The 13,737-nt window shown below is 37.8% G+C and overlaps 1 protein-coding gene across 3 annotated transcripts in view; it reads left to right on the forward strand.

Moving 5' to 3' along the window:
* The window catches only part of dennd1b (DENN/MADD domain containing 1B), a 90,008-nt gene that overhangs the window by 16,377 nt on the left and 59,894 nt on the right, over positions 1 to 13,737 (forward strand). For 2 of the 3 annotated variants that reach the window (XM_059544101.1, XM_059544102.1), the window contains exon 3: positions 12,924 to 12,967. The exons of the other annotated variant lie outside the window; for it this stretch is intronic. In XM_059544101.1, the coding sequence (XP_059400084.1) occupies positions 12,924 to 12,967 (44 nt within the window). The remainder of the gene's footprint in view (positions 1 to 12,923; positions 12,968 to 13,737) is intronic. 3 annotated transcript variants of the gene reach the window in all.

Genomic DNA, 13,737 nt, shown 5'->3' on the forward strand with positions numbered 1-13,737 from the left:
TTTCCGGAGGTCATTGCTGATCGCCTGAAGGCATAGACACTACAAAAGTGTATGATACTTATAAAAACACCTTCTCTGTCCAATGCCTAATTGTCATATGCTTTAATAGATAATTGAGTTTTTCCTGCAAGGTAGCCCATTTTTTGATGTGTTATGTGTGAGGCAGATGGTGCGAGCATATGGTTTGCAACTTGTGATTACCTGCTGCAGCCCCTTTCCAGCTTTTCTCCTCACGCACCCAAACCGGAGTCGCGGCTGCCCCCCTTTAAGAGGTAAAGACATTTTAATGTCCATGAGATGTAGCCTAGCTTGAGATAAGGCAGTTTGATGACTGATGTGATTAGCGGGCTTGGCAATACCTCCAGAACCCCCCCCCCCCCTGTCTGTACTGTGCATATAAATTACTCTTGAGTCAGGAGTTAAGGTCTGATTTGCAAGGCATATTGTTTTAATGTTGTTTATTCTCTTTGTGGTGCGCTGGCTTCCTTTCTTGATGTTTCATGCAAGCAATGAGCCCAACCAAATGTTATGCAAAAAAAAAAAGAAGAAAATCTTTCACGTGCAGACAGTTTATAAACATTCCTGCGATTGGACATGTATCTGACAGACTGAGCTAACGTATAGTGATATGCCGGGACTGTCACATAGCCGACATCCATATGCTGCTCCACTCAATCATGAAGCTGTGAAATTGGGTTGCACCCCAACTAGCTTCAATTTTTTTCCTACCTCTCTCTCCTTCTCTGTGCTGCTTCCTAGCTGTTTTCTGAACTCTATAAGTGTATGTAAAATATGCAAATGAATCCGCACAGGCTTTTGACAAATTGTCACACATTGCGTTAAAACACAGGAATAATCAGTGTTTGATGTTTGCTGGAGAGCCAATTCTCAAGCTTTGCGGGTAGCCTGTGTTTTTGCCCAGATTAGTGTGTTATACCATATTAGTTACTGATCTGTATCACCTGTAGTTAAAAAAAAAAGTTATTGTAGTGCTTAATATATGAGATAAATACGTTACTTGCATACAAATGCGACAGAATCACTTTAAGTCCATGGGTTCATATATGGCTTATGAATGCAACGTGCTTCAGGTTCACTTTGCCATTAGCTTGATTGTGTTTTTGGGCATCACAAGTGATAATAAAAAGCTAATGACACACAGTGACACAGGTGATGAAAACGCGTAAATTATAAAAGAGGATGCTAGGCGATTTGAGGCATTTTTTTTTTTTCCTCTATCTATTAATTATAAAAAAAAGATTTTATCTAAAATTATAAACACAGCACCTTTGTTTTTGCCCCGATTTATCATGAGATTAACTCAAAGGTCGAAGACTTTTTCTATGTACACAAAAGGCCTATTTCTCTCAAATATTGTTCACAAATCTGTCTAAATCTGTGTTAGTGAGCAATTCTCCTTTGCCGAGATAATCCATTCCCCTCACAGGTGTGGCATATAAAGATGCTGATTAGACAGCATGATTATTGCACAGGTGTGCCTTAGGCTAGCCACAATAATATTTGTGAACAATATTGAGAGAAATGTATTTTTATTTATTTATTTTATTTATATCTTTGTTATTTGTTGTTATTGACATTAATACTACTACAACTACTAGTAGTAGTGTGTATATTTAAAATTTTAAACAATAATATTAATATTTTCAATTTATTATTTGATTATTCATTTTATTACACTGTACACAGGGCGTATTAAGCCTATGCTGTAACTGTCATGAACATATGCAAATCATTAAGTTTTATTTGTATAGATATGAATTACCTGTCAGAATATCATAATCACTGCAACTCGTGCAGCTTCTTATAAACTTTCTAAACTTGTAATCTTGACAGATGCATGCTCAACTCTCAGGGTAAATGCGTTTTTTAGGTTTGTCTTTTCACAGAGAAGTTCACAGGCATTAAATGATCAGTATGATGTTTTAAAGAAGCATATCATTGCTGTAAAGTATATCCTTTTTTAAAGCTGTTGCAAGCTAAAGTAGCATGAAATGTAATGCTATTTGTGGCGTGCAAAAAAAAAAAAAAGTGAGGGGAAAAAACATTTTAAAATGACTGAGTGTTCTTTCAGTTCAAGCTTGAAAGATGCCTGCTAATCTGCTTACCCTTTTAATTGTGAGATCTGGGGGCAGAGCAGCTCGAAGCTAGAATAAAGTTACTGATCCAGAAGTAAACTGATGACCACAGTTATTCCTTGCTTTTGGCTTCCAAACACTGGCCTCCCTCCCCTCTCCACTTGCCTTCATTCTGGAGGGGAAGAAAAAAGCTCCTTGTACTAACAAAAGATTTTTTTTTTGCCATATGTTCGGTTGACATCTTCATCAGGTTCACAGCGGGTTACCTTAGTTAACGTTCACTCCACTGCTTGATGGGATTTTCTACCAGTTCCTTGAGTAGCTGGCTCAAAGTGTAGACGAGCCCTAAAGACAACCAGGACCCTTCCAGCATGCCAGGCACAATGGCATTATTGTGGACATCCAGGAGCTGGTGCTTCCTCTTTACATGGACCTGTTCGGGCACAAAGACAATGGCTTTGTTCTGGGGCATGGAGTGGGTTAATCCAGACCTCTACATACTGTGAAATAAATCTTTTAAAGATGTGCGAAAAAAGGAGCGGAAGAAGAAAAGGTTTTGCCAAGGAGGTTGCGAGTTCAGCATATTAACCTTTTAGCCAGAATGAGATGAGAGGAGAAAGAGGAGGCATGGAGGGAGGGTACAAAAAGGAAAAGCAGGCATGCAACACAAAGTTCTTCGTCTCTGAATGAGGACAGAAACCACTGGTTTTCAATGGGTTTGCATTTGTTTGTCTGGTTTAGAGAGACTTGACTGTAAATATCTGGGACGCTTCTTACAATATGTAGCTATTGCAGTGAGTTTATCCCATGTGTTAAAGGTATAGTTTACCCAAAAATGATTAAATCACTCACCCTCATGGTTGTCGATATTTTTAATATGTCCCAGTCTCCAGTGGTGTTGTTTTGGGCCCCATTGACTTTCATTGCATGGACACATTCTTTGGAATACTGAGTTTAAGTTTGGGTCAGCTATCCCACAGTTTCTGCAATTTCTGCAAAAACAACTACAATTGTGTGTCCTTTGAATTGGGTTGATTTTTCAGAGCCAATTGGCCGATATTTATTCTTGTTTTAATCATTAACTCACTTCATTTTGATCAGTTTCTCAGAAAACAGGACTTCTTATCTGATGTAATTGTGCTTCTCAAGTATCTTGATTTAAGAATCTTTAGAGGTTTGCACTGGAAAACAAGGCAAAAATACTGATGAAGAACGTCACGTTTATTGCAGTGTGATCAGAAGGTACAGTGAAAGTTATTTCCATATTCTAGTTAATTTTATTTGTACAATTAATTAAAAAGCAATGGAGATCTGTTGGAAGTTGTGTTTTCAAACTTTGAAGCATTGCCAATAAAATACATTTATATTTGGAGACCATATTTACATATTCCATTCGATACATTCCTTAAATTTGGTTTTCTGAAAGTTTTAAATCTAATATAATCGTCAAAAAGATCAAGGGAATTTAGATTTCTCAGTTCATGATCTCTTTAAATTTACCTTCATAAAAAGACAGCATTTCTTTAAGACAGCATAAATTGCAATTGCATTAGCAAGTAATTTCCCTCTTCACACTGAAAACACAAATGCTGCAATGTGCAACACATTAATATTAAGTCATGTCACTCTTCTTGAAGCCTTTGTCCACTTTGCCAAGTGCTAAAATCTAGGGCTGCAACTAACGATTATTTTGATAATCGATTAATCTGTCGATTATTTTTACGATTAATCGGTTTATGTACTTATATTTTAGTTTTTTCAAACAAAACATTTGCAAATAACATTGTACTGGAGAATCTGCACAAATAAAAGTCTTAGGGGCCGTTCACATATCGCGCCTAAAAACGCGTGGAAAACGCTAGGCGCGCCGCTTTCTCCTCCTTTCCAAAGCGCTCGGGCAGAAGCGCCCCTGAGGCGTCTGCCTTTGCTAAGCAACCATGACGGGCTCTCTCCTTGAAGACGCGGAAATTTCAGCAAAGGATAAATGGATTTGCAGCTCTAAAAATCGCTTGCAGTAGCTCTGCTACTAAATTTATTTCAAAATGGAAATCCATATACAGTTATGATCAGCTGTTCCTTCATCTTGGCTGAGCTTTAAACGTTGTTACGGGAAAGGATGAAGCTGATTATTTAGTTCTTGTAACATGACCCGCGGTGCGCTTGCCGCATTCTGAAAAGTTGAAATGTTTAAAACTTGATGCGGTGTGGACGCACCTGGAAAAACGGGCGCGTCGCGACTGCGTCGCTTCCATTATGAGCGTGCATACTGCGCGCCTACATTGGAAATGACGAACATGAGCGCGCAAAAGACGCGATATGTGAACGGCCCCTTAAACAGTTCAGTAGTGCAGAGTTTACAGGTTAATCTTCTTTTTTGAAGGCTCAAAGTAAAGTACTCCCACATCCCGCTGAATGCTGCAGAGACGTGACATAAAACGAGGCCAGCTATTGGCTATTCGCTACTTCTCCTGCTGTACTGGCTGAGTAAAACCTCCGGTGGCTCATTACTGCCACACTTTGGTCACCGCAGATTTGAAATATGCCCGAAATGAGCCGCTTACGGCAAATAAGTTATTTAGCAACGAATCGATGACTAAATTAGTTGACAACTATTTTAATAATCGATTTTAATCGATTAAATCGATTCGTTGTTTCAGCTCTACTAAAATCTGATTGTTTTGTCCTAGCCAGCGACAAGTAATTTGTCTGTCCACAAATAACGCACAAATTGTGCACATTGTGCCACATTAACAGCCAGTAGGAATGTATTTGATGCCGCTCTTGTCACTCACTGGCTTTGACACAGCGTTATATTTAGTAATTTGACAGACCGTCTCTGTTGCATTGTGGGTTCCACAGTTTAGACTCTACTTCGATAATACTTAATACTATGATAATGACACCTCACATATTCACAATACTTGTTGACACAGTTTATTAAACCCAGTTTGATACCAAGGAGCCATTAAGGTATGTTGAGGTTTTCCATCAGTGTACGATGACAGCTTGGGAACTCAATCGTCTTGGCGTGCATTCGGTGTATTGGCTCTATACCCATCCCGTTTGCAGATAGACAGACAGAGGTGGTAAAAAGTGGTGTCAGCTGTGAGCTCTCTCCACCACTCACCTATTAACCTTCTTCCCCCCAGCCTCGGCTCTATCAAAGCTGTGTGTATCGACTTTTAAAGACAAGCATTCCCGGGATGTCAAAACATTGATTTGCGACTGACCTGCGCTGTCTGCGCTCGGGGCGGTGGCGTGTTGCCACGCAAGCGGCGGTCCTGTCGAAGGTTAGGCATGCACGAAGCCCAGGGAGAGTCTCTGGAAGGGCCCTCCCAAGCCTCCTATCACCCACGGCCGGCTTAACATTGGGTGTGAAAGCAAAAAAGAAAAATAGCTCGCTCCTCCGAGGTGATTTCAATTCAATTCTCACCCATTAGCTGGCGTTCGCTCCACAGTCAAATTACTTGCCTGGTCTGATGCTAGCGGGTGAGATTGTTTTCCTTGCCGTCGACGGCAGCTGATGGGTTTTTAGATTTCTTCAAGGTGTTTTCAATGGTGGTGAGATGAAAACAGTGACGGCAATACATTGAGCTGCCACCACCTTGGCGTGTTACGTCGGACTGAAAGTGCTGAGACTAAGTGTAATGATTGGTAAAGGACAGTTGAAAACAGGCTTATGCTTTAAAAGCATCATTTGAGACATTTAAATATTAATGAAATTCATCTTGTGTCTGAGTGTATGTCTGTTCAATGTGAAACTTGGAGTTGGTGGTATGAATGAAATTTTCACTTACATAGTTATTTTCAGACTGAAACTGAAGCAAAAAAGTGTCTGACCCTGGGGGAAAAAGGTACAATATGTGTACATATAACATCTTTATAAGGGCATGAACCACAGTAAACCACAGTCCAGTGAAGTATTAATAATTATGTAAATAAATCGAAAGAAAAAGATGACATTACAAAAAATTTATTGTGAAGTCTTTCGTTAGGAGTATAAAAACAACATATTTAGAATTTATTGCAAAATATTCTTATTTACGAATAGTAAATAAAAAAAGTAAGTTCTAAAAGAAGATACCAACTGGATTAAACCTGATTTGTGTTATATTATAATTAATTGATATTCTCTTATAAAATTTATTAATATTTACAATAAGCCTTTTTTATTTTCAGTTCACATTTTAATTTAGGTTTTAGTGATTGTTTTAATTTATTTGTTTTTAATATATTTCTATCTAGCTTTAAATATATATTTATTTATTTTTATTAATATTAGTGCTTAAACTTATTTCAGTTATAAATTATATATATATATATATATATCAAGCTGAAACATTGTATATTATTATTATTATTGTCATTTAGACTATTTTAAATCTGGTTACTTTTGAGTTGGCCATGAATATAGCATTAGATTTGAATATGACATCAAATCAATCAATCATAGGAGTGGGTTTGCCACAATTCCCTGATTGGTGGATCATTTTAGGATTATGGGTAGTGTGGTTCTTCACCTATATGTATTGTTTAAAAAAAGAAAAAATACAAAGCACATATTTCTCAAAGGTAGTCTGGAGATTCATTAAATATCAAGTTCTCTGTGGAGAAATTAAGATTTTTAATTCTGGAACTGGACTGTTTCACTCTCTATACACGCACCTGTGACTGTGCAGCAGCTGAATTACATGTCTATACGTGTTGTGCCAAATACTTTTTATTCATCTCGATTTATTTCAGACATCTGCCTCTGTGTTTCAAGTTTCTTGACCGCTCACACATGTGAAACTCTACCGACTGACACATTTCTCCCACTGTATGTTCTATACTGCCCACCCCTAGTTGAAATGTCTGTCAAGCCCCTTCCTGTGCATGAGTGTGTGTGTGTCTGTCTGTCTGTTTCCATGTGCCCAGTGGCTTGGGGCGCTTCGCAGACCTGCTAGGAACAGGAGTGGCCTCAGTGTGTCAAGCCCAGGAGGGGAGGCCGTTGGGGAGCGAGAGGGCCAAGAGGGGGATTAAGCAGCCCCAGGTCTGTCACGGTGACATTTTCTCTCCCTGGCTCAGCAGCAGGGGTTGGGTTTACCCTCCTAACCTTCAACTTTCAGCCTTAACCCATTAATCCCTTTGTGTCTGCCCGCCCCGCGCAAACACACTCACAATATGGCAGTAGGAGGCTGCAGAGGCAAGGAGCCGGGGTCCCTTTGACAGCTTTTCACCCACAGACAGGGGCCTTCATCTTTCTACATTCCCCAGTGTACAAACCTCCCCCATACCAAAAACAGACAGTTGGCCGCCCAATCGGTCATTTTTACACGGTTTCCCGTTTTTGTGTGTCATTTTAAAATCTGCATTTGGGAGGTTAATTGCTAAACAAGCTCACGTTTGAGCAGAAAACCCATCTTTTTTTTTTTCCAACGTCAGTGGGAATTAGTGTTACTTGAGCACATCAGGTACTGTCATCTTTCTTAAAGTGACAAAACGTTTACATCTCTGCTTTGAATACTCATACTAGATGGCAAATATTTGAATGCACTGCTCAGATTTGAAGCCGGATCTGGCTTGTTGAAGGGACAGTGTGGGCGTTAATAATAAAAGAGCTCATCTGAATTTTTGGGGCTTTTCATGTGAGCCCCCCGTCGTGCCAATATCCCACTGGGATAGAGATTTGCAAGTCCTTTGCCTCTGTGTATGAATAAGCATGTGTCTCAAGGTATTTTTGATTCTGTAAGAACACGGGAGCCTCCAGGATATGCAGCACAGAAGGTGCGTGGTTGGAGGGCAATGCCCCTCTATTACCCCCTCCCTCTCTCACCTATCGCTTTCTCTTGCCTCCATTTCTGGCATTGCATCTCTTTTTGTTTTACACTTTTTTTTATGTCTTTTCCCTCTTCTTACTTTTTTTTATATCAAAGTAGTTGACGCAAGAGTTTTAACAGCAGTGTCCTGCACCGTGACATCTAAAACTGTTCAAATGTCAGTTTGTCTCGTTTCGCTGTCTCGCATGCATTTTATGATCACATGGCATTGTTTTTTACCATTCAAAAATTAGGGAGTTTTAAATGTGTTTGAAATAAGTCTTTTGTGTCCGCCAAGGCTGCATTTATTTGATAAAGAAAAACTGAAAAACAACAATTTTGTGAAATTTGTGACAAATTTAAAATAACTGTTCTATTTGAATATATTTTACAATTATGCAAATGTATTTATGTAATGCAAAGCTGAAATTGCTGTCATATTTGGTAAATTTAATGCATCCTTGGTTTAATAAATGTTTTAATTTCTTTTAAAAAAAAAAACAGTCTGACCCTAAACATTTGAATGGTTGGATGAATGAATGAACGAACAGAGAATGAATGATTGAATTAACGAATGTACAATGAATCAAACTGGCTCACAGTTAATTGAATCATTTGTTTATGATTCACACTACAGTTGGCTCCTTGTATGTGCAAATTTAATACAAAGTTGTTTTATTTCATCATTGTCATTTTAGTATTTTGTTGAGTTCCAATTTAGTTATGTTTTGATCAATTACATTTCATTGAAACTTACAAGTGATTAGAAAAAGGTCAAATAAATGATAAGCAGTCACAGCATTTGCAATATACACTGCCATACATTTAAAGATGTTACTGTCAGCTACCCATCATTCAGTCTGTCTCTATCCATATCTGTTCTTTCTGTTCTCTTTCCCTCTGTCCCTTGTGTTCCTCTTTTTCTCCCTGGCATTGGTTCCCATCCTCTCACCCATAAAATCAGCATAAAATTGACCTGACTCTGCCAGATCAGATGGAGGAGTTGGGTTTCAGATCCCTGGAGAGAAGCAAATTCAGTCTTTGTAAAAATATTATAAGACAAGGTCCGTGAAATCTCACAATGGGATTATGTAATGCACCTTTGTCAGTCTTTCCACTCCCCCCCCCCCCCCCCCCCCCCTTCCTCTCTGAACTCTGGTCAGCACAGGTTGAGAATACACTGGCTTATTTACATTTGTTACACAGTGCAATGACTAGGGTAGATTCTGAATAGAAGTGAAAACACAAAAATAGAGGTTAGGTTATAAAAAATCCATCTGGTGAAGGAAGGTTGGAGGTTGAAGTTGGGTTCATGCCCGACATGTTAAATCATCAGAGCGTTCATTCTTCTAGCCAGTGCTTCATCTGACATCAGTTCCAGCACAGCAGAACTGAATCATCAGCACTGTAGCTGTGTGGATTAGATCAGAATGCAGAAGCAAGAGTTTCATTTCAGATATGATAGGAAGTTCATATTGTTGGTATCTAAATTGATGCTGACATGAAAGAGGAAACGGTTAACATGCAAATGCTTTAAATTTAACATGACTCATTGACATAGCTGCCGTTTGTTTGTCGATATATACTAAAAACATACACTGCTGCAGCTAAATCTGATCGTCAGTTGACCTTTTGGTGCTTAATCCTGTTCTGTACACACACAGTTCACTTATTTTATGGGCGTGACAAGCGCATTTTACAAAAGAATTGACTCGTGGAAAATTCAGGTAGTGACATGCACGTTTACAGAAATTTTACGCAGTGTGTACGGAACCACGCTGAACAACCAGTTGTGGGCCTGTCACGATAACAAATTTTGCTGGACGATAAATTGTCCAAGAAATTATCCCAATAAACGATAATATTGTCCTTCTAAGACCAGTTTCAACTAATATAATCATAATGGCATAATAACGCAGGTACACCTTTTCAAAGATCGATAACCTTTTGTTTTATGGCAGATTCAGAGCAAGAAATAACGTTGACTTTGTGTGGCTTAAAATTAATTAATTTTGTATGTTTGTATGTTATATTATGTTAAAATGCCATTTACCGATAGTAAACATTTTGACCGATGAAGAGCTGTTCACATATCGCGTCTTTTGTGCGCTCAAGTTCGTTATTTCAAATGCGGTATGCGCGCTCATAATGGAAGAGATGCGCTCGTTTTTTCCAGGCGCGTCCGCCCCACATCTAGTTAAAAACATCTAAACTGTTCAGAATGATGCAAGCGCACCAGGTCATGTGACAAGAACCAACTCAATCAGCTTCCTTCGAGGTGAAGGCGATTAATTGATTTATCGACTATCGCGACAGGCCTAACCAGTTGTTTTGAGAAACTTATCAGAGTCATGTCTCTCTTCTGAACGAGGTACATCGAGACTCATTAGTGTTGCCAGATCACGCTAGAAAAAAAATAAAATAAGGAATGCGCCCATAATAAACTTAAATGCTTTATTATGGAAATAAGCGACATGCCAAAATATTGTGAAATTCACGTGCATACTTAAATATTATTATCATAAACTGGATCGCTTTATGAGCCGTGCTCAAACAACAAACAAACAAACAACCCAAAGACGCTGATAAAAGATACATTTTAATAAGTGGATGTGGCAACCTTAAAGAGCACAAACTGCGAAGAAGTGCTCCAAAACTGAAACAAAAGACAATGCTTCTGTTCAGAGTGATTCAAATCTGAACATAATATGCTTTGGTAAAAAATATTAAACAATTGAGATGCTAGAATGTTGCTGTAGTTATTGTAGTGTCAGTAATCACAACTTCACAATTTGGGTACATAAGCAAAACAGTCATTTATGGGATTCCCTCTTGTATTTAAATGCGGTTGTCACTCCTGAAACTTTATAATATGTGTGTGGCCCTGGAGTGTTGTGGGTGGTTGCTCAGGAGTTGCTAATCAGTTGATAATGTGTTCTAGGTGGTTGCTATGGCATCGTTAGGGTGTTCTAAATGATTTGGTGTTATTTCTCCACAAAGAAGGTTCATTATCAATAGTGTAGCAATATATGAAGCACAGCTCACTCAGAAGTCGCTTTTAAACCAAGCAGCTTTTTGTTGGTCAGTGCCCAAGTCTGCTTGACCAACTTGAAAATGATGAAAATCTAGATGAGGAAATCTTTCATCCTTATGTGAAACTCCAAGTCGCATGATTTCTGTTGACCGGATTCACATGTGAAATTTTGCTGAGCAACCGTATATGAGACCGCACATCGAGTCCTGTGTCATATTTGTTGAACTAGTTCTGTGTGATCATCTAATCTCTTTTGAGAGCATATTTATCTTTCATCAAAGAGGATATTTGAGCTTCCTGTGTCAGACCAGTCTTTGATGCAGGTTTCTAAATCGCCTTAAAAGGAAAACTGAATGGTGTGTAGCTGTCTGAAACTTTTGTTTGGTTGCCAGATATTTCCTATTGATTCACTGATTCATTGTGAAATTTTATTCTTAATAATGAATCACATAAAGATTATTTTGTATTCTCAAACAATTTCTTGACAGAAATGTTTCCTTAGGATAGTTCTAAAGACAAAACTTGAATTAAATCCGAATCTCTGAAAACAGTGTTCTCAAAAATAATCGTAGATATCCTCATAAGTTAGGATAACCTATAACTTGTCTTAAATCCCCAAAGGTAAGATGTTAAATGACAAGTAGAGCCAGGAGTGTGCACACTTATTATGGTTATTATGGTAATCTTCAGGCAGTGCAGAAAGAACTGAAAGTCTTCAGCAGGATTTGGCATACAATCAGAAAAACACCAAAGCGTGTCATTTTTTTCCTTATGAAAAAAGTAAGATGTTCTAAAGAAAAAATGTAAGAAGTTCTTAAATTGTTCTAAAATTAAACTTCATCTTTATTTAATTTATCTTAAGAATTTGTCATTTCTTTCTTGAGATTTTCATGAAGCTGTCCCCTATTTTTTTTTTCTTCATAAAATAGTTGGAATTGTTAATAACATGAATTAATGATCCTAGTTATTGAAAAGTATGCTCTGGAGAAAACATTGCATATAGAGGTGGTTTCTTTGCAATGTCTATAGCACACAATACTGAATCAAAGTTTGAATTGTAAAGAGTGCAAAAATTCCCATCTTTGTTGTCACAACATTTGAGGTGTTCGATCATTTGAGTCTGTTTGTGTGTGTCTGTGCACCAAACTCATTGTCTGGTTTCAGGGTCCTCTCATTGACCTTCAGCAGACATTGAGTTGTTGTCTTGTGGTCCAAGTCCGTGTGGAGGCGTCTGCACTCTGCAGCTCTGCCTGTCGTGTAGGTTTTTTTTAAAAGTCTGCACACACTTATTTATGTGAGATCATGGAGTTTTACCAAAAATCTAAATATTACTGAGCTGTTTAAAACTATTAAAAACTATATGAAACACTGCAAGTTTTTTGTTATGTCAGTAACTCTGGTTCAAACACTGGTTTACATAATTACATATTTACATAATACATATATAAATAAAATAAAATTATACATTATTATTATTATTATTATATAAAACAAATACAAAATGATTAATTAATATTATTTTATTTTTATTTATTTCATATATATATATATATATATACATTACATATCAAATAGAAATAAATATTAATTAGACTGATTGTTAAAGTATAGCCTCTAGTGCATGTGCACACACGCACACAAAATAAATTATTTTAATTACTATAATTCATATATTTAATTATTATAAAAAAATATTTTCAGTATAAATTTCAATGCGAACATTTATATTTTTAAACTACTGCAGTAAATGTTAATGCAGCGCCTCGTCACACACCTGCTGTTTCTGCAGGTAGTGGAGAATCGTCTGTGTGTTTCTGAAGGCCTGTTTATAACCGGATGGTATTTGCATATGCAGAGCGTTCCATGCCTCCGCTCGCTGCCGCCGTGTGCCGACACATAGGAGAATCCACCCTTGCTCCCACCCCCTTCATTAATATGTATGTGTTCTGAACGGTGCGTGGTTGCTGATTAATGCTGTCTGTCAATTTCTTACAGATCCGACCGTGCTGTGGAAGTTCCCTCAGGACTTTGGAGACCAGGTTGGAGACAGAGGAACTTTTTTTTTTTCTCTCCACAAAACACCACCACTCCACCAGCACCACATCCACGACCCCTCCTGCTCCTAGAGGCTTCCCTCCTTCCTCTCTTCCTTCATTTTCTCTATCTCTCTCTCTCTGCCATGCAGTGTGATGTTGCTGATAATGAAATGCAGTGAGCAGGTCTTCAATAAGCGTTGTTCTGGTAATTTTCAGCTGGCTGTGATGTGAATGAGTGCGGATGGAGCTTGTTTGTATGCCCACTGCTGTTTCTCAACACCTGTACAGCTGTGTGTCGCTCATGAGTTGGTACTAGATCACACTAGTAACTAATAATAGAGAGTGATATACGAGCCTAAACAGTTGATATTTGGCTGTTTTGAGATGATTACTTCACATTCTACCTTGTCTACTCCAAAATTTATTGTTTTTTTATTATTATTATTTCTATTTTTAAATATTCATTAAAAAAAATATTTAGAAAATATTTTCTAAATTTAATGATATTAATATTTTGTCTAAAGGTATTTATTTTAAATTGGATGGTTCATTATGAACTAAAAGCAGAATGAAAGAAGGAAGACATGGCCGTCTTTGGCTTTCCTGTGCACTTTGGTCTTCATCAGGCTGTTGCAGAGATTCTTCAGAAACTCTTTTCTTGGCCTGCAAGAACAAAAAGTGTGATTTAAATAAAAAAACTCTTTAACACGTTAGTACTCCAGAAAAGTCTTGTTTGGTGACAAGATCGTCTCTAGTTTAAGATGTGTACAGAT

The sequence above is a fragment of the Carassius carassius genome, chromosome 48 (assembly GCF_963082965.1).
Source record: "Carassius carassius chromosome 48, fCarCar2.1, whole genome shotgun sequence".
Lineage (NCBI taxonomy): Eukaryota > Metazoa > Chordata > Actinopteri > Cypriniformes > Cyprinidae > Carassius > Carassius carassius.